Raw genomic sequence first — 21,420 nt, 5'->3', positions numbered from 1 at the left:
ATTTATTTGAAAGTTAGAGTTACATAGAGAAGGAGACAGAGAGAGGTCTTCCATCCACTGATTTACTCCCCAATTCACTGCAACGGCCAGAACTGTGCCTATCTGAAACCAGGAGCCAGGAGCTTCCTCCAGGTCTTCCCATGCGGGTTCAGGGGCCCAAGGACTTGGGGCATCTTCTGCTTTCCCGGACCATAGCAGAGAGCTCGATCACAAGTGGAGCACCCAGGACTTGAACCAGCACCCATATGTTGGCACTGCAGGTGGCAGCCCCCATTATACTTTTAAAAGTTAGTTGCACTGGCTAATACAAAGACCAGGTCCAACACTGGCCCATGGCTTTGGAAGAACAAGTCAGAATCTTTGCTTTTGCTTTTCTCTATATATTGCTTGTTACTGTCTTAAAGACATCTTAAGATTTATTGTGGAAAATATAGAGCATACCCAATTTTGAAACCAATATAGCTGTACTAAGAGCATCAAACTGAAAGGAAAAGTAAAAGAACAGTTAAATTTGTTCCAAGACTAGAATTTAAGATATTTTATAGTTGAATTGCTGTCTTCCAATTTTACATGCTTAGGTAGACTTTTCAATAGCAACAATGAAAATCAGAATATATTAAAAAAAAGCTAACACTTAAGTATGTTGAAGGAAAATACCTAAAAATGAAGAGTTACTCAGATTAGGGTGATGTAACTTTCAATACTAACAAAGCAAAATACTTAAGAGTTTGAAACAAGCCAAAATAAAGCATTTTTAGACAAATCTAAACTGAAAAACTAATGAGAATGGTACCTTGTAATTTGAGAGCATAGAATAATGAGCTTAAACCTCAGGAAACAATAGCATTTAATTTTGGAAGAGGACAATTTAATTATTTGTAGAAGAGCAGAGATACTACATGACAATGTATTAGACCAGGAGACCCAGTTTACCACAAATAAGGTGCAGGAGTGGTTTCATGACCAAAGAATGTACTGGTCCTACATACTCCATCCACCACCTAGAAGCTGCTGGTGTGAATAGAGCATTGGCATGGCTTGCTGAAGGTGGAGCTGAAACAGTATCTTGTAAACAGAGGACACCAGTCTTTAGGATGCAGTCCTGGAATCAAAGACCTTGTATGTTACTGGTTTCCTCAGTCATAAAAAAACAAAACAAACAAAACAAAAAACCAACAACACATGGTTCCAGGAACAAAGGAATTGGAGTGAGAAGAGCCTTACTTAACATCACTTCCAATGAAGCAGTTGGAGATACTGTCTTTCAGCTCTGAGCTTTGTAGGGTTAGTGATCCCAGTTTTTAAAGGGTGCATACTTTGGCAAGGGGACACAGCAAGACTGCCATGGGAGTATAGCCGCCTAGGTACTTTGGGGACCAGCAGACAAGGAGGGGATGTAGGGGTGATTGGCTCTGATCATAAAAGTCTGCTATGCACTGAGGTCATGGAGAAAAATTAAGTGGTCTGCCTGGGTGCTTTTTATACCCCTGGCCTCAGAAGGAAATGATGATCAGGACTCAGTTCCCTGAAGGATGAGAGTTCCATTCATGTGATTAGATGAAGCACTGAGGCTAGTGAGAGGGTGGCTGAAAGTGAGGGGAGTCTAGAATGAATAGCAGAGGAGGGAGTTGAGTATTTGCTGTGGTCTCAGGGAGCAGCAGGGGCAATAGGTCATTGTACTACCCTCCTAGGGAGAGGGGCCCTGTGAAGTCCCAAAGGAGCTGTTCAAACTTGCGTCAGGTTGTGAGGAAAAGGTGGACCCGAGTGGTCACAAAGGGACCTGCTTTAGTGCAGGATGTTGCTCCAGGCCTCTGTGGGTATAGTCAATAGATGGACTCCAGCTGTCAGTTTGTAAAAACTTACAGGCTGGCGCTGTGGCTTAACAGGCTAATCCTCCGCCTTGCGGCGCCGGCACACCAGGTTCTAGTCCCGGTTGGGGCGCCGGATTCTATCCCGGTTACCCCTCTTCCAGGCCAGCTCTCTGCTATGGCCCGGGAAGGCAGTGGAGGATGGCCCAAGTCCTTGGGCCCTGCACCCGCATGGGAGACCAGGAGGAAGCACCTGGCTCCTAGCTTCGGATCAGCATGGTGCGCTGGCCGCAGCGGCCATTGGAGGGTGAACCAATGGCAAAAAGGAAGACGTTTCTGTCTCTCTCTCTCACTATCCACTCTGCCTGTCAAAAAACAAAACAAAAAAAAAAAACAAAACCTCTTACATTCTTATAGGGCTTTCCTCTGTTGCAGAGAACTACCTGCTCCTCTTGGGGTACCCTACAACCAATGACTAATCGCAGTGCTTGTATAATGGCTCCGCCGCTTTTGCCCACTATACAACAACTCAGTGGGGCATATATATTCCAGAGACCCTTTGTCGGGCTTGATGGAGTGAGAATTACCTGAGTAGACTTTTTGTGTGCTTAAATACAATATAGTGACTAGCCCCTCCTCCCCTCCTTTCCTCCCTCTTTATATTCATCTCCCTGAAAGGCAGAGCAACAGCGAAATCTTTGATCCACTGGATCACTCCCCAAATGGCTCCCAACAGTCAGGGCTGGGCCAGGCTGAAGCTAGGAGCCTGGAACTGAATCTGTCTCTTGTGGTGGCAAGGATCCAAGCCCTGGGGTCATCATCTCCTGCCTCCCAGTATGCTTAGCAGGAGGCTGTATCCGAGACAGTCAGAGACCTGATGGAACTCTGAGGATGTTCCAGGTGGTGGCTTAACCTGTGGCATCACTACACCCTATCCAATCCTTACTCTTAGGATGAGAACTATAAGCAGTTATTGAAGTCAGCTTAGATTTTCCAGTGAGATGGGTAGGCAGTTCTGTCTGTTGTCTGTAATTATGATGAAGATGCAAGCCAGGTTTCTCAGTCTGAAAGAAGCTGCAGAAACAAACCCTGTGGTGTTGCACTGGAACTGGAAGTATCAGCATGAGCTCATGATTTTGTGTTTCTAAAGGTACACAGACATTTTCTAGCACCAAGAAGCAATGACATCTAGTAAAAGCTATACTCGTGTGCAGCCCATAGCCCATTCACATTCTCTGCCAAATCAAACATGAGATCCTTGGGACAACTGCTGATTCAAGGACGAGGGCTAGGAAAATAGAAGGTGAAATTAGAATAGAAGTGCTCAGAAAATAATTAAATAGGGGCCGGTGCTGTGGCACAGTGAGTTAGAGCCCAGTCTGCAGTGCCAGCATCCCACATGGGTGCTGGTTCGAGTCCCGGCTGCTCCACTTCCTATCCAGCTCCCTGCTAATGCGCTTGGGGAAGCAGCAGAGGGTGGAACAAGTGCTTAGGCCCCTGCATCCACGTGGGAGACCTGGGAGAAGCTCCTGGCTCCTGGCTTCCGCTTTGGCCTGGCCCAGCCCCGGCCCTTCAGCCACTTGGAGAGTGAACCAGCGGAGGGAAGACCTCTCTTTTTAAAGATTTATGTATTTGAAAGGCAGAATTACAGAGGGAGAGGCAGGGTTCTGAAGGCCGAGGCCGGCAGTGAACCAACAGGCGGGAGCGCTCGCTCTCTGTGTCTCTTAAGCAACTAAATAAAAACGTAAACATTCTGATGGACCTTCTTCCCTAGCCTTTCACAGCTTTCTTCCACCTCTTCACAGCGCTCAATCTGGGTTCTCAGGTTCATAGCCCCCGGGCCGTCGCGACCCGCGCTCGGCACGCACGTACCGCGGGGTATTCTGGGAAGTGTAGTTCAAAGGCGGGACTTTCTTCCTGCGCAGGCGCACTTATCCCTCTTTGGACGCGCTTTCTTCAGCCTTGCCGCTATGCGAGGGCTGTGTGCGCACGCGCACTTCCGCTGACGCCCCGCCCCACTCCGCTCGGGGAACCGCACAAAAGCTCGCAACAGCGTGGGGCGTGGTGGGGCGGTGCCTGTCGGGGAGACCGCGCGGGTCACGTGGCTGCAGGTTGGGGGTCGGCGATGGTGGGGTGGCGGCGGACTCTTCCGGGAACGCCGTGACGGTTGACGGCGGGTGCTGCGGCGAGATCCTCAGGGGCCGTGAGGGTGGCGTCCGCGAAGGAAGCGGCTCGGGCTGCGCGGCCTGGGAGCCAGGTCCCGCCCACTCACGGGTTCCTGCGTTGCCCGCAGTGGGGTGCGGTGGGCACCCGAGGCCTCGGTTAGGAGCTCCCGGGTGAGTTGGGGAGCCCGGGCCGGACGCGGCGGGCGTGGGGAGCCCGGGCCGGACGCGTTGGTGCTGCGGGCGTGGGGGAGCCCGGGCCGGACGCCGCGGGCGTGGGGAGCCCGGGCCGGACGCCGCGGGCGTGGGGAGCCCGGGCCGGACGCCGCGGGCGTGGGGAGCCCGGCCGAACGCCGCGGGCGTGGGGGAGCCCGGGCCGGACGCCGCGGTGCCGCGGGCGTGGGGAGCCCGGGCCGGACGCCGCGGGCGTGGGGAGCCCGGGCCGGACGCCGCGGGCGTGGGGGGCAGGGGCGAGGGCGCGGGACCGACTGGTTCTCGTGTCGTGGGAGGCGTTGGGCCGTGCCGGGGCGGTGACCCGTCGGGGTCGGCTCGCTGCGTCGTCCTTGGCTGGTTTGGAGCGTGATGGAGCCCCACGCGTGCCCGGCCGTGACTCCGGAGAGACCCGTGGTGTGTGGGCGCAGCAGGTGCGGGGCCCGCCGCCTCCGCTTTGCAGCCCAGCTGTTTGGTCGCTGCCTTGTGAAAGGGTAGGGAACCTTGGCTTTTAGATGTCTCTGCGTATTGCAGTCCACTCGGCTGCTGGTTTTTAACGTTTTTCATCTGAAAATGGAGTGATAATGTTTCCCCCCTTCTCACGCTTTTGAGTCCCTGTGGTGGTGGACTGAAACCGGAACCAGGTCCATCAGAACGTTTACGTTTTTATTTAGTTACTTGAGAGACACAGAGAGCGAGCTTCCGCCTGTTGGTTCACTACCCAAACTTGGATTAAGGATTTTTAGTATTAAATAATATGTGTACTTTTTCCTGATAGGAGAAAATGTAAAGTATGCACTCAGTTCGGAAAAACGTTAACAGAAAACTCGTGGTCTCATTAGCAGCAGTTTCTACTACCGTTTTGGAACATTTGCTTTAGCCAGTGCACGTATCTTTTTAATGTACTTTACCTTTTTATGTTTCCTTTTAAAAAGCAATTTGGGAATATGGTGCGTGTGCGATTTAAAACCATTACACTCTATTAATATTTTTAAAATATTTATTTAAAAGGTAAAGTTACAGAGAGGACTTCCATCTGCTGGTTCACTTCCCAAACTGCCGCAGTGGATGGAGCTGGGCAAGGCCAAAGCCAGGAGCCTGGAGCTTCTTCCAAGCCTCCTACAGGGGTGCAGGGACCCTAGGACTTGGGCCGTCTGCTGCTGCTTTCCCAGACCATAGAAAAGAGCTGAATTGGAAGTGAAGCAGCCAGGACTGGAACTGGCACCCACCACCCACATGGGTTGCCCACACCGCAGGTGGCAGCTTTACCTGCTAATCACAGCGCCGGCCCCTATACTCTGTCATCATTGATAACTTTCTAACATGAGTATATTGTTTTTAAAGATTTATTTGAAAGAGTTACAGAGAGGGAGAGACAGATCTTCCATCTCTGGTTCACTCCCCAGATGGCTGCAATGCTCAGGGCTGGGCTAGGCTGGAGCCAGGAGCCAGGGGCATCTTCCAGGTCTCCCATGTGGGTAAGAGGAGCCCAAGTACTTGGCCCATCTTCAACTGCTTTTCCAAGGCCATTAGTAGGGAGCAGGATTGGAAGCATAGTAGCTGGGGCTTTAGTTGGCACCTATATGGGATGCCAGCATTGCAGGTAGCATCTTTACCTGCTACACCACAATGTCTGCCCCAGCATGAATATTTTATTCGAGAGTTCAATTGTGTTTTGTCAACTGATTCTTGATAACTTTACTCTTTCTCTTGTATTTATTCTTTATTATTTTTATTTTTTTTTTGAGCAAATAGACACACAGGCAGAGCACTCATTGATTATTTCATTCTCCTAATGCCTCCAAAGTTGGGACCAGAGCCAGGAGCCAGGCACTCGATCCAAATCTTTTTTTTTTTTTTTGGATAGGCAGAGTGGACAGTGAGAGAGAGAGAGACAGAGAGAAAGGTCTTTCTTTTCCGTTGGTTCACCCCCCAGTGGCCGCCATGGCCGGCACGCTGCGGCCTGTGCACTGCGCTGATCCGAAGCCAGGAGCCAGGTGCTTCCTCCCGGTCTCCCATGCGGGTGTAGGGCCCAAGCACTTGGGCCATCCTCCACTGCACTCCCGGGCCACAGCAGAGAGCTGGACAGGAAGAGGAGCGACTGAGACAGAATCCGGCACCCTGACCGGGACTAGAACCTGGGGTGCCGGCGCTGCAGGTGGAGGATTAGCATGTTGAGCCATGGTGCCGGCCATCGATCCAAATCTACATAGTGATGAGAACCTAACTACTCAAGTTATCATCTGCTTTCTCTAAGGGTCTATCCTGGCAGAAAACTGGAATCTGAAGCCAAAGCTGAGAATCAGATCTAGGCATTCTGGTATACGGGTTGTAGATGTGTCTACTACTAGGTCACACGCTTACCTCTGGTGTTGATTCCTTTCTCCACTTCACCTTCCAGTATTAAAGAGGGGTTGTGGACACAGGCTCTGGGGTGAAGTCTGTGGGTACAGGCATCCAGATGCGACTTCCTGATTTAATCAGTCTTTGGGCAAGTTGTTGAACCTCTGAATTTCTGTGCTGGTATGTTAAAAAAGATAGTATGGTTTGTAAAATATTTGGAACATAGTAAGTGTAAATAAAAGTTATTTTATTTTTTTTTTTTTTTGTAATTGTAGTCAAGTTATTTACCCCCATCCCAGAAAAAAAAAATACTCTGGAAGATAATTTTCATTGAAATCTAACCAAACTTTGTTAAGTGGATTGTGACAAGATTATAAATGATATGAAAAATAACATTTTTAACATTTGGCCATCAACTTAAGAAAATGGTTTGCCTATACAAGTTTTTGTACTTTTTAAAAAGGTAATGTAATCTACCCTCACATGGTCCTCAGAATTAAAGCGTAATGAACAGGATGAAGGAGAAGAATGCAGCTGAGTGCCAAGGCAGAACATCTTGCCAGAAGTAGTGAAGTAGAGTATACACTAAATAGCAAGTGCAGAATTTCATGGGGCCAACAAGATAAGTCTGTGTTTCACTTACGCAGGCGAAGTGGATTTTGCAATTACCAGTTGTGTTAAATGCACCAAATAAAGCTCCTATATAAAAGTTATTTTTTTATTCTCTACCTTTCCCTGAAATTTCCTTAGAGCTTGGTGATGAGTGGAACTATGGGATGATCATGGTGGTGGTTCCTTCTGAAGATAAATTGAGAGCTTTCCCAAGGAGTGGCATGCAGGAGACTACCAAGGTAAAAAACAAACTGCTCTAGTTACAAGGGCCAAAAGATTTTTTTGAAGATTTATTTATTTATTTGAAAGGCACAGTTCAGGCATAGTTAGAGAGAGGCAGAGACAAGAGACACATCCACTGGTTCACTCTCCAAATGGCTCAACAGTTGGAGCTGGGTGGATCCCAAGGCAGGAGCTTGTTCCGAGTCTTTGACATGGATACAGGGGCCCAAGCACTTGGCCATCTTTGCTGCTTTCCCAGGCACATTAGCAAGGAGCTGGATTGCAAGTGGAGCAGATGGGACTTGAACCAGTGCCCACATAGGATATAGTTTTTTGCCTGGCCCCATGGGCCAAATCCTTTTTTTTTTTTTTTTTTTAAGATTTATTTATTTGAAAGGTACAGTTACAGAGAGATAGAGGCAGGGTTGGGGGGGGGGGGTCTTCGATTTGCTGGTTCACTCCCCAAATGACTGCAGTGGCCAGAGCTGTGCTGATCTGAAGCTAGTAGTCAGGAGCTTCCTCCGGGTCTCCCACATGGTATGGGGCCCAAGCACTAGGGCCATCTAACACTGCTTTCCTGGGTGCAATTAGCAGGGAGTTGGATCAGAAGTGGAGCTCCTGTGACTTGAACTGGTGCTGATATGAGATGCCAGCACTACAGGTGATGGCTTAACCTGCTGCACCACAGTACTGGCCCCACTAAATTCTTAGGCATTTGTAAGTTACGCTTCATTTACCCGTATACTTCTGTGGAGTCAGTGTCAAGTGTTCTTTCGTTTATTTTAATTTTATAACATGTTATTGCTTTGGGTCTGTTCACGTGTTCACACTTTTTTTTTTTTTTTTAAGATTTTAATTATTTATTTGAGAGGTTACAGACAGAGGGAGAGGTCCTCCATCTGCTAATTCACTCCCCAAATGGCCTCAATGGCCAGGGCTGAGCCAGACCAAACCCAGCAGGATCTTCTTCCTGCTCTCCCACGTGGGTGCAGGGGCCCAAGGATTTGGGCCATCTTCCGCTGCTTTCCCAGGCATGTTAGCAAGGTGTTGGATCAGAAGTGGAACAGCCAGGACTTGAACTGGCACCCATATGGGTTGCCGGCACTACAGGCTTAACCTTTTACACCACAGCGCTGTCCCCTAGAATTACTTATTAAATAAATAGTTTTTGAGATTATGGTTAGGGTTAACTAAAATATAGAAATTCTTGGGTGCCAAATTATCTGCAAATGAAGTCTTTCTATTCTAGAACAAGGCTGACTTATGCATTTATGTAATTCTATTTTTATTGTCCTTATTGGCTTTTTTGTTTGTTTCATTTAGGTCTTCTATATTTCTTATCAAGTATACTCCTGCATATATTTTTTCTAAGTATGATTCTATTTTTTTTAAGACTTTTTATTTATTTGAGAGGTAGAGTTACAGTGAGAGGGAGAGACAGAGAAAGGTCTTCTGTCTGTTGGTTCACTCCCCAAATGGCTACAGCAGCTGGAGCTGTGCCGATCCGAAGCCAGGAGCTTCCTCCGGGTCTCCCACATGGGTGTAGGGGCTCAAAGACCTGGGCCATCTTTCACTGCTTTCCCAGACCATAGTAGAGAACTGGATGGGAAGAGGAGCAGCCGGGACTTGAACCAGCACCCATATGGGATGCTGGCGCTGTAGGCCGAGGAATAACCTACTGCACCACAGCACCGGCCCCTATTTTCTACTTTTTAATCATTTCATATAAGAAAACTGCCGGTATTCTACAGATAAGATTATTAACATGGAAAAAGTATTCTTTACATAATAGTTTAAACAGTTTTATATGTGACCATATGCTTCTATTTTGTTGAAAAAATCACAGCAGGATTTACAAAGCACATGTCCCATGCTATAGTACGTGGAGTTAATTCCTGTTTTGATGCCAGCTTCCTGCTGGTGCAGATCATGGGAGGTGACAGGTGGTAGCTCAAGTAGTTGGTTTCCTGCCACCCATGTGACACGTATTGAGTTCTGGGATCCTGGCTTTGACTAAGCCCAGCCCCAGCCGTTATGGTTTTTTGTGGGAATCTCTCTATTTCGCTCTCTGCAATAGTAATTATAACTATTATTTGTTTAGTGATAACTGTGTGCCCGTTATCTGTATATATTGTCACAATTCAAGGTATAAAGGAATCATTTCTTATATAACTGTTAGAAATCTCAGTATGTGTTTCTGAGTTTGTGCTGAAGTTTTAATAACAAAAAAAATCATGAATGATTCATTGGTTAAGTGCTACTTTTTAGTATGATGTTGAGTTGAGGCAGTTATTAATTTGTGTTCCTGTGGGAATAAGTTAATAAAAATTCTGTGCATTAATGTGAACAAATAACATGATTTTGATAGTAAATGCATAGCAAGAAAGAGAAATAACATCCTGCTGAGTAGCTGTGGGACATGGGAACACGCACTGTTTCAGTCATAGTTTTCTCTCTGTAAAATGGAGATTATGTTAAATTACTTTCTGGGGTTGTCTGTGAGTAAGAAATTGTAATATGCTTACTATGATGTCTCTAATGTTAACTTACTGTCCATACCAGGTGCCACATTCCTTCTGATACTTTATTTGTTCCTAAGACTCCTACTTTATCCTTACCATTTTAGCAAATAAAGAAATGGAAGGCCAGAAAGAAGGGGAAAAAGAATCAATCATTAATAACTATATTGAGTTCTTCAGTTAAAACAAAGATTTTTGATTTGGCTGCAGAAAAATGTAAGCTCTGGCTGTTTATAAGAGATAATGGTGCTGAAATTTTAAATGTAGATAAATGGAGGATGATATCAAACACAGATTAAGCAAAGAATGCTGACACTGCCAGCTTCATCTAAGGTAAAATAGATTTTTTTAAAAAAAGATTTATCTATTTGAAAGGCAGCGATAGAGAAAAGGATTGGGGTAGATCTCGAGATGTTCCATCTGCTGGTTCACTCCCCAGATGGCTGCAATGGCCAGAGCTAAGCCAGGCCAAAGCCAGGAGCTAGGAACTTCATCTGGGTCTCCCACATGGGTAGCAGGGGCCCAAGTACTTGGACCATCCTCCGTGGCTTTTCCTAGGTCATTAGCAGGGAGCTAGATCAGAAGTGGAGCAGCTGGGACACAAACTGAAGCCTACATGGGATGCCAGCATTGCAGGCAGCTGCTGTACTTGTTGTGCCACAATGCTGGCCCCTGATGTGTAGAAGATTTTAATTAGGAAAGTGGTGCTCAGTAGGATGAAGTTTGTTTTTGCCAAAATGGTTGATGGAAGCTCCTACCTGTTTTGACATAAATCATAGATGTTTTGAAAAATGCCATCTAGCTAGAATAGTTCTTTTTCTTCACAGCATTTCAGTGTCCACAGTGAACTTTGAATGATTCTTTCACGTGTTTTATTTGATATTTCTTGTATCTGTTCATGGACTTTCCTATTCCCTGTTTCTGTCTCTGAGAAGCTTACATAGGAAACATTCTCTGGTCTTAGATGATCATGAATTCCTATTTCCTAGCAACAGAGGAAGAGATTTAAGGCACAGTGGGAACGTGCCAGATGAAGTGCTTTGTTCTTGTGTCCACAGATCCTGATTCCCTTCAGATAAGCCTGCGCCTGTAAGATAAGAAAGGAGTTCCTGCTTGTTCTTAATGTAGATGACCTAGCCAAGACCTTACTCCAGAGCTTTGGAGCAGAGGCCGAAGAGACACAGACTAGAACAGATCATCTCACATCAGCAGCATAAAATGACCACGGCACAGGTGAGTTGATTGTTTATTCCTTGTTAGAAGATTGGAAGAGATGTATAAATCTTCCAGTGGAAAAGAACATGTAAACAGCTGAGACAGTGAAGGAGAATCGCCTCAGCACAGAAGGTCATGATGGAGCTGAGGCATTAATTCTGTGCCCTTGAGATGTTCTTAAAGCTTGAATATTTATTATCTACAGTATCCTGCATAATTATTGAATTCAAACTGGGAACTTGGCTCAGATGTTTTGCAGTTGTAATAAGGAAATATGGATGTTTATATAATTGCATAATTCAAAGGAAAAAGCAAACTAATTCCTCGTAGGAAGTGAATATTACTTGGTCATTAGTCATTATATCCCCTCAATGAAGTCTTTGTGAATAAGTGATTAAATGGGTAATGTCCATAAGAGAGACATAATAAATGCATGATCTTATGGCTTGTTTTTTCTTTTTTTAATAGTATTCCTCAGATATGACACAAAGGTAGAATGTGAAGCAGGACTTAGTGACATAATAATTTATTTATCTCTTTAAATTGTGAAGACTAATTCACATGCCAAAAGTACATAAAAAAATAAAAGTACAGCTTAGTGAATTACTGTCAATAATTACTGATTATATGAAGCCAGTGCTCAGGTCAAGCAGGAGGACACTCTCAGCTACTGTGAGGCACCTGTACTCTCCTAGTTACAACCTTTTCCTCCTGACACAGCTGACAAGGTCTCTGACTTTGTTGGTAACCTTATCTTTGCTTTCCTTTATAGTTTAAATTCAGTTGTTTGTTTTATCTGCTATGTATTTACTCATTTGGGTCTTGATTTTTATTTACTATTCTGTTTGTGAGAGTCATTGTAATTGCAAGGCTCTCTCTACTTAAGGTGCTTTTTTTAAAGATTTTATTTATTTAAGAGGTAGAGTTATGGACAGAGAGACAGGAAGGTCTTCCATCTGCTGGGTCACTCACTCTCCAAATGGCTGCGATGAGCGGATCAGAAGCCAGGAGGCAGGAGCTTCTTGTGGGTCTCCTACATGGGTGCAGAGTCCCAAGCACTTGGGCCATCTTCCACCGCTTTACAGGCCATAAGCAGAGAGCTGGATTGGAAGAAAAGTACTGGGACATGAACCATGAAACCATGAAACTATGGGTGGAGGCTTAGCCTATTACACCATAGCACCGGCTCCAAGGTAGCTTTTTTTCTTTAATAGATTTATTTATTTGAAAGGCAAAGTTACAGAGAGATCTTCATTTGCTAGTTGACTCCCCAGATGACCACAACAGCTGGAGCTGTGCCAATTGGAAGCCAGGAACCAAAAGCTTCCTCCAGGTCTTCCAAGCGAGTGCAGAGGCCCAAGGACTTGGACCATTCCCCACTGCTCCCCCAGGACATAGCAGAGAACTGAATTGGAAGTAGGGTAGCCAGGACTTGATCCAGTGCCCATATGGGATGCCAGCACTGCAGGCGGTGGCCTTACCTGGTGTGCCACAGCGCCGGCCCCTGAGGTACCTTTTAATATCACAAAATCCAGTTAGTTTTTCATTTCCAGTTGTCTCATAAAATTCATGAAATGTTTGTAGTTTGTTAAATCCTAATCCAAATAAAGTTCATACAGTACAGTTGACTGATTGGTCTCTTAGTCTTTTATAATGTATTGGGGTTTTTAATTTTTTTCTAACCAGATCAGTCGTTGAAGAGGCCAGGTCATTTTTTCTGTGTCGTTTTCCACTGTCTATATTTATTTATTTGAAAGGCAGAGTTACAGAGGCAGAGAGAGAGAGGTCCTCCATTCACTGGTTCACTCCCCAGATGGCTGCAACAGACAGAGCTGCACTGATCCGAAGCCAGGAACCAGGAACCTCCTCTGGGTCTCTCATGTGGCCCAACAGAACATATTAACAACACTGTGGGGATATTACTGGCAAAATACAGACAGTGGGAGGGGCCGGTGCTGTGGCATAGCGGGTAAAGCCGCCGCCTGCAGTGCCAGGATCCCATAAGGGCACCGGTTCAAGTTCCGGCCGTTCCACTTCTGATCCAGCTCTCTGCTGTGGCCTGGGAAAGCAGTACAAGATGGCCCAAGTCCTTGGCCCCTGCACCCACGTGGGAGACCTGGAAGAAGCTCTTGGCTACTGGCTTCAGATCGGCCCAACTCTGGTCGTTGCGGCCAATTGGGGAGTGAACCGTTGGATGGAAGACCTCTCTCTCTGCCCCTCCTTTTCTCTCGTGTAACTCTGACTTTCAAATAAATAAATTAATTAAAATATGTTTTGTCACCTGCGTTTGCCATAGATGGTAGATTTAGAGTTGTACCCTCCAACACAGAAGCCACTGGCCATATGTGAATATTGAAATTTAAATTATTTAAATTCCTTAGCCACATTAGCCACATCTCTAGTCTTTACAGCTACAAATTGGACAAAAATGAATTGGATGGCACAAATTAAAAATTTCTTTTTTTTTCTTTTTTAAAGATTTATTTTATTTATTTATTTAATAAGACAAAGTTACAATGAAAGAGAGATCCTCCATCTGCTGGTTCACTCCCCAAATGGCCACAATGGCCAGAGCTGGGCTGATCCAAAGCCAGGAGCCAGGAGCTTCTTCTGAGTTTCCTATGTAGGTGCAGGGGCCCAAGCACTTGGGCTATCTTCCACTGCTTTCCTGCACATTAGTAAAAGCTGGATTGGAAGTAGAGCAGCCAGGACTCAAACCAGTGCCTCTGTGGGATTCCTACATTGCAGGTGGTGGCTTTACCCACTATACCACAGCGCTGGCTCCAAAAAAATATTTTCATTGGCATAGCAAGATCTAGAGGCTTGATCAGAATCAAGTTTGGGGGCTGGCACTGTGGCGTAGTGGGTAAAGCTGCTGCCTGCAGTGCCAACATCCCATGTGGGCGTCGGTTCGAGTCCCAGCTGCTCCACTTCTGATCCAGTTCTCTGCTATGGCCTGGGAAAGCAGTGGAAGATGGCCCAAGTCTTTGGGCCCCTGCATCCACGTGGGAGACCCGGAGGAGGCTCCTGGCTCATGGCTTTGGATTGGCCCAGCTCCGGCCATTGTGGCCATTTGGGGAATGAACCAGCAGATGGAAGATCTCTCTTCCTCTCTCTTTCTCTCTCTGCCTCTCTGTAACTCTGCCTTTCTAATAAATAAATCTTTTCTAAAAATAAAGGAATCAAGTTTGATCTTTTTAAAAACTTGAAAAAATTTGTTACATGATTGTTTGAGAGGCAGAGTGACAGAGAGAGCACACTCCCATCTACTGAATCACTTCCCTGAGCCAGGAACTCAATCCAGGTCTCCCACATGAGTGACAGAAACCAGTTACTTAGGCCATCATCAGTACCTTCCAGAGTCTACATTAGTAGTAAGTTAGAATCAGGAACCAGAGGAATTCCTGTATGGGACATGGGCATCCTAATTGCTATCTTAAATTGCTAGGCTAACTGCACACCCTGCAGTTCATCTTTAGGAAGTCATCAGTTTGTTTTGGTGTATCAAAAAGACTAAATATAAATTTAATAATTGCAGGGTCTTTCTTAAAAAATAGGCAATCATACTGTTTTGATAGCCTCTCTTTTTTGTTTCAATATTTATATGTTTTATTTGCATTATATTGCACTGGCAATGTAGACTGGTAATAGTATTAGGGAGCATCATTTTTTTTAAGATTTTTTTTTTTTTTATTTGAAAGTCAGAGTTATACTGAGAGAGAAGGAGATGCAGAGAGAGAGGTCTTCCATCTGCTGGTTTACGCCCCAGTTGGCCGCAACAGCTGGAGCTGCACCAATCCGAAGCCAGGAGCCAGGAGCTTCTTCTGGGTTTCCCACACAGGTGCAGGGGCCCAAGGACTTGGGCCATGTTCGGCTGCTTTCCTGGGCCATAGCAGAGAGGTGGATCTGAGGTGGAGCAGCCAGGATTCAAACCGCCGCCCTCATGGGATGCTGGCAGTGTTGGCGGCGGCCTTACCCACTATGCCACAGCGCTGGCCCCAGGGAGCGTCTTTGTCTTACACTCTGCCTGCACTGTCTAATGTGGAACTACTGCAGTTCCATTTCGGTGTCAGCCACCCAGAGCTAACCACTGCTAATTGCTGGGTAAGGGCGCAGTTCTCAACTATTCTCACTGAAGTTGCTAGCTGCAAGTTTGGGGATCCCCAGAGCTGAACAACAGGCTACACACTCAGGGGAATTCCCTTGATCCTCTCAATTTGATAATTTTCTAGAGCAACCCATAAAATTCAAGAAAGCATTGTACATAGGATTGCAGCTTCATTATTAAGGATGTAAATCAGCCAAATGGAGAGATATGCAGCAAAGTCTGGGAGGGTGTTGACTTTGGAGCTTTCATGCCTGTCCTCTTGAAATCAGGATCCATGATGACCCTGAACATACTGATTTGTTTACAATCCAGTAAACCACCTGGGAGTTGGTGCCCACAGTTGTTCTTGGAATTTGACTATTTAACATGAATGAAGCATTGGCTGTGTGAAGGAACTCGCTCTCCAACCCTCTTCCCCTCCCTGGAGGTTGGGCTGCTGTCTCCTGGCTCAAAGCTCCAATCCTCTGGCCATGTGATTTATTTATTTATTTTTTTTCTTCATTTCTTTTTCTCTTTATTTATTTATTTTTTTGACAGGCAGAGTGGATAGTGAGAGAGACAGAGAGAAAGGTCTTCCTTTTTGCCATTGGTTCACCCTCCAATGGCCGCTGCAGCCGGCGCATCGCGCTGATCCGAAGCCAGGAGCCAGGTGCTTCTCCTGCTCTCCCATGCGGGTGCAGGGCCCAAGCACTTGGGCCATCCTCCACTGCCTTTCCGGGCCATAACAGAGAGCTGGCCTGGAAGAGGGGCAACCGGGATAGATTCCAGCGCCCCAACCGGGACTAGAACCCGGTGTGCCTGCGCCGCAAGGCAGAGGATTAGCCTGTTAAGCCACGGCGCCGGCCCCATGTGATTGATTTAAACATCTTGTCCAGTCCCTGTTCTGAGATTCCGTGGAGGATTGCCATGAATCACCTTGTTCCCCTAATTCTGGAAAGGTCCCCATGAGTGAGAAAGACACTTCGGGCACTGGGAAAATTCCAGGGTTTTGGAGATTCCAATCCAGAAACTCGGGAAAAAGACCAGACAATTTTTGGGTTATTTTAAAATTTTATTTGAAAGGCAGATAGAGATAGAAATTTTCCACCCACTAGTTCACATTCTAAACGCTTACAATAACCAGGGCAACACCAGAAGTCTGGAACCCAATTTGGGGTTCCCATGTGGGTGACAGGGACCCAAATGTCTAAGACATCATCTGTAGCCTTCTAGGGTGTGTGTTAGCAGGCAGCTGGAATCAGAAGCAAAGCTGGGACTCAAACCTTGTTATTTCAGTATGGATTGCTTGTGTCCCAAGTGCTGTCTAAACTTGCTTTTCCAAATGCCTACTCCCATATAGATTTTTAATTACATACTATCTTTGTGTGCTAGATTAAGTTAATTAAAGTTAGATATAATTTAAAAGTCAGTTCCTTATCACTTTTGAAATGTTCAGTATACACTTGTGGCTAGGAATATATTTTGAATAGCACAGATACAGAACATACCAATTATGAAAAACTTATTAAACAGTGCTAATCTAGTCCATAGGGAGTATCAACATATTACAATTAAATATGACTCAGCTATAGATAATTTATGGATTAGATTGAGTTCCCTCCTTTTCCTGGTTTATTAATAGTGTTTTGTTATATGCCTTTTTCGTGCCTCTTGAGCTAATTGTGGTTTTTCTCCTTTATTGTATTAATATGAGTAATTATATTGGTTTTTTAATGTTAAATTTACCTTGCATTCCTAGAAGAAACCTCATTTGGTTGGGCCATACTTTTATACATAGCTTGATTCATTTTGCTAATATTTTTACATGGCTTGATTCAATTTGTTATTATTTTGTTAGCAGTTTTGATTCTTTTTTTTTGTATTGATTGATTGTATCTTTTTATTTATTTTATTTTTGACAGAGTGGACAGTGAGAGAGAGAGACAGAGAGAAAGGTCTTCCTTTTGCCGTTGGTTCACCCTCCAATGGCCGCCGCAGCCAGCGCACTGCAGCTGGTGCACCGCGCTGATCCAAAGCCAAGAGCCAGGTGCTTCTCCTGGTCTCCCATGGGGTGCAGGGCCCAAGCACTTGGGCCATCCTCCACTGCACTCCCGGGCCATAGCAGAGAGCTGGCCTGGAAGAGGGGCAACCGGGACAGAATCCGGCGCCCCGACTGGGACTAGAACTCAGTGTGCCGGCGCCACAAGGCGGAGGATTAGCCTGTTGAGCATGGCGCCGGCTGATTGATTGTATCTTATGAGTGTTTTCCTGTAATTCTCTTTTCTTGTGTCCTTGTTGGGTTTGGGATCAGGGGTCTGCCGACCTTAGAAAAACAATTTGCAGGGGCCAACGCTGTGGCACAATGGGTTAAGCTATTGCCTGCGATGCCGGCACTGTTTGGGTCCTGGCTACTCCACTTCCAATCCAGCTACTGCTAATGGCCTGAGAAAGGCAGCAGAAGGACTCCTGCCACCCACGGGAGGAGGGGAAAAAGAAGAGCTTACTGTCTTCTTTGGGGGCGGGGGGAGCATTTATTTATTTATTTGAAAGTAAGAGTTACAGAGAGGGGGAGAGAGAGAGACTGAGATGTATCTTCCATATGCTTGTTTATTCCTCAAATGGCCTCAACTGCCGGGTCTAGGCCAGGCTGGAGCCAGGAGCTTCATCTGGGTCTCCCATGTGGGTGAAGGGGCCCAAGGACTTGGGCCATCCTCCTCTGCTTTCCCAGGTACATCAACAGGTACCTGGATCAGAAGTGGAGTGGCCAGGATTTGAACTGGCACCCGTAGGGGATGTTGGTGCTGCTGGCAGTGGTTTAAGTTTAGAAGAATTCGTCGCTGAAGATATCTACAGCTTAACTTTTCTTTGAAGGAAGACTTTATATTTATTTTCATTTTATTTGAAAGATACACAGAGATCTTCATTCCATTGGTTCATTCCACAAACACCTACAACAGCCTAGGCTGGGCCAGGTCGATGTTAGGAGCCAGGAACTCCAGCCTGAAGCAGCTACTAATTTGCTGATTCTCCATAATAGGTTTGCACTTTTTGGAGATTTCATGTAAATAGATATATGTTACATGGAGTCTTTTGTGTTATGTATCTTTCAGTTAGCACAATGATTTTGAAGTCTATGTTATAGCATGTGACAGGGATTTATTCCTTTATATGGTGGGGGAGTAGCTCGTTGTATGGATAAGGACACATTTTGTTTACTCACTAGTTGATGAGTATTTGGGCTGTTTTCACTTTATCATTATTCTAAGTAATGCTGATATAAACAGTCATATACATAGTTTTGTATGAACATATGTTTTCATTTCTCCTGCATACATACCTATAGTTGGAATTGCCAGTTAGCATGATGAAATTACTTTGAGCTTTGCAGAGTTCTTGAACCATCTTGTATTCATTTTAGTATGAGGTTCCATTTTTTCTACATCTTCCCAGCACTTGTTCTTGTAACATTTTTATTATATAATTCTAGTGAATGTTATATAGTACCTTTTTTTTTTTTTTTTTTTAAATTTAAATTTTGTTTGAGAGAAGGATGCTACCATCCACTATTCAGTCCCCAAATACCTGCAGCAGTCTGGGTTGTTTCAGGGTCAGAGCCGAGAAAGAGCCAGGGCTTAATCCAGGTCTCCCACATGGTGTGGCAGTGACCTAGCTGAGCTATCACTGCAGCCTTCTAAGCTCTGCCCTGGTGGGAAGCTGTAGTTAAGAGCCAGAGCTGAGAATCGAAGTCAGGCACTCTAGTGTGGTACATGGTTTTTGTTTTTGTTTGGTTTTTGACATTTATTTATTTGAAAGAGTTATAGAGAGGGTGAGGCAGAGAGACAGAGAGAGAGGTCCCATCCCCTAGTTCACTCCCCAAATGGCCCCACCAGCCAGGACTGGCCCAGGCTAAAGCCAGGAGCTAGGAGCTTCATCCTGGTCTCATGTGGATGCAGGAACCCAAGGACTTGGGCCATCTTCTGCTGCTTTACCAGGCTTATTAGCAGAGAGCTGGATTGGAAGTGGAGCCCTAGGTCTTAAACCGGTGTCCATATGTGATGCTGCTCTGCAGCTTTACCTGCTATGCCACAGCACTGGCCCCCTTTTAAAGATGTATTTATTAGAAAGGCAGAGTTAGAGCGAGAGCTCGTCTATCTGCTGGTTATTCCCCAAACTTCCACTACAGCCAGGGCTTGGTTCAGGCCAAAGCTAGGAGCCAGGAGCTTCTCCCAGGTCTCCCTCTTTGGTGCAGGGGCTGAAGGACTTGGGCCATCCTCCACTGCTCTCCCAGGTGCATTAGCAGGAAGCTGGATCAGAAGTGGATCAGCCGGGACCTGAACTAGTGCCTATGTGGGATGTTGGTGTTGCAGGTGGTGGCTTAACCCCTACACCACAACACGGGCCCCGACAGGCCTCTTAACTACCAGACTATTTTCCCTCTCACTATGGTTTTCATGACTGATGATGGTAGTAGTTATTACTCCCTGTGTTTATTAGTCATTCTTACATTTTCTTTGGTGAAACGTGTTCATATATTCTACCTGTGTCTTTTGATTATGGAGTTAGAAGATTTCCTTATATATTCTGGATGAGGTTCTTTATCATAAATATAATTTGCAAATATTTCTTTCCATTCTGTGTCTTGTCACTTCATTATTTAAATGGTGTCTTAAAGTATAAACCTTTAAATTTTATTTTACTTCTTAAGTAAGAATGTAGAAACCTTTACTCTGTCTCCTTTATATTGTGATTGTTTTATATATATCATGTACGGATATTGAAAACTTTTAGAATGTTGCAATTTTTGCTTTCATCTGTTAGATTAACTTGAGAGAACAGCTTAATATATATTTGGTCCTGTTGTATTTCTAAGTTGCATGGTGGTATCATTTCCCTTCTATCTAAATGTCATATGCTAGTAACTTTTTTTTTTATTTTTTATTTTTTTTTATTTTTTTATTTTTCACAGGCAGAGTGGACAGTGAGAGAGAGAGAGAAAGGTCTTCCTTTTGCCGTTGGTTCACCCTCCAATGGCCGCCGCGGTAGGCGCGCTGCGGCCGGCGCACCGCGCTGATCCGATGGCAGGAGCCAGGTGCTTATCCTGGTCTCCCATGGGGTGCAGGACCCCAGGACTTGGGCCATCCTCCACTGTGCTCCCGGGCCATAGCAGAGAGCTGGCCTGGAAGAGGGGCAACCAGGACAGGATCGGTGCCCCGACCGGGACTAGAACCCGGTGTGCTGGCACCGCAAGGCGGAGGATTAGCCTAGTGAGCCGCGGCGCCGGCGCTAGTAACTCTTATACAGCAGACCTTGAATTCTTAGGTTGTTTTTTTTTTTTTTTTCTGTAAGAAAATGTTTTTATTTCAGTCATTCCTGGTGAATATTTAAGGTAGATTCAGAATTCTAGATTCACAGATCTTTCAGTGCATTAAAAATGTTCCACTTCCTTCTGGTCTTTATGCTTTCTGATAAGGAATTTGCAGTTATTTGAATTACTATTAACTAAAACTAATGAGGCTCTTGTTTTTATAGCAATTTGTTTATGATGTATCTGGATGTGTATTTCTTTAAAAAAAAAAATGATTTGTTTGGAAGGCAGAGGTTGGTCTAGGAACTCCACATGGACTCCAATAGGAGTGACAAGGGCCCAAACACTTGGGCCATCTTCTTTTTTTAAAGATTTGTTTTATATATATATGTAATATTAATATAAATATATATAATATATATAAAATATAGGCTGGCGCCGTGGCTCAACAGGCTAATCCTTTGCTTTGTGGCGCCGGCACACCGGGTTCTAGTCCCGGTTGGGACGCTGGATTCTATCCCGGTTGCCCCTCTTCCAGGCCAGCTCTCTGCTATGGCCCGGGAAGGCAGTGGAGGATGGCCCAAGTGCTTGGACCCTGCACGCCATGGGAGATCAGGAGAAGCACCTGGCTCCTGGCTCCGGATCAGCGCGATGCGCCGGCCGCAGCGGCCATTGGAGGGTGAACCAACGGCAAAAAGGAAGCCCTTTCTCTCTGTCTCTCTCTCTCTCACTATCCACTCTGCCTGTCAAAAACAAACACACACACACACACACATATATATATAAAATATATATTTGTGTTAAAGATTTATTTGAAAGGTAGAGCTACAGGAGAGGCAGAAACAGAGAGAGAGAGAGAGAGAGAGAGAGAGAGAGAGAGGTCGAGTTCACTTCCCAAATGGCTGCAACGTCCGGAGCTTGGCCGATCTGAAGCCAG

General features: G+C 45.5%; 1 protein-coding gene across 2 annotated transcripts in view; it reads left to right on the top strand.

Annotated features, from left to right (window-relative positions):
- Positions 1-21,420, top strand: part of LOC133752302 (zinc finger protein 26) — a 56,536-nt gene that overhangs the window by 20,897 nt on the left and 14,219 nt on the right. The window contains exons 1-3 of one of the 2 annotated variants that reach the window (XM_062182791.1): positions 3,915-4,144; positions 7,274-7,374; positions 10,935-11,109. The exons of the other annotated variant lie outside the window; for it this stretch is intronic. Coding sequence (XP_062038775.1) covers positions 11,095-11,109 — 15 coding nt within the window. The 5' untranslated portion in view covers positions 3,915-4,144; positions 7,274-7,374; positions 10,935-11,094. Of the gene's footprint in view, positions 1-3,914; positions 4,145-7,273; positions 7,375-10,934; positions 11,110-21,420 lie in introns of those variants that run through there. 2 annotated transcript variants of the gene reach the window in all.

Source organism: Lepus europaeus, chromosome 23, assembly GCF_033115175.1.
Source record: "Lepus europaeus isolate LE1 chromosome 23, mLepTim1.pri, whole genome shotgun sequence".
Taxonomy (NCBI): domain Eukaryota; kingdom Metazoa; phylum Chordata; class Mammalia; order Lagomorpha; family Leporidae; genus Lepus; species Lepus europaeus.
This window is presented reverse-complemented; position numbering and strand designations above follow the sequence as displayed.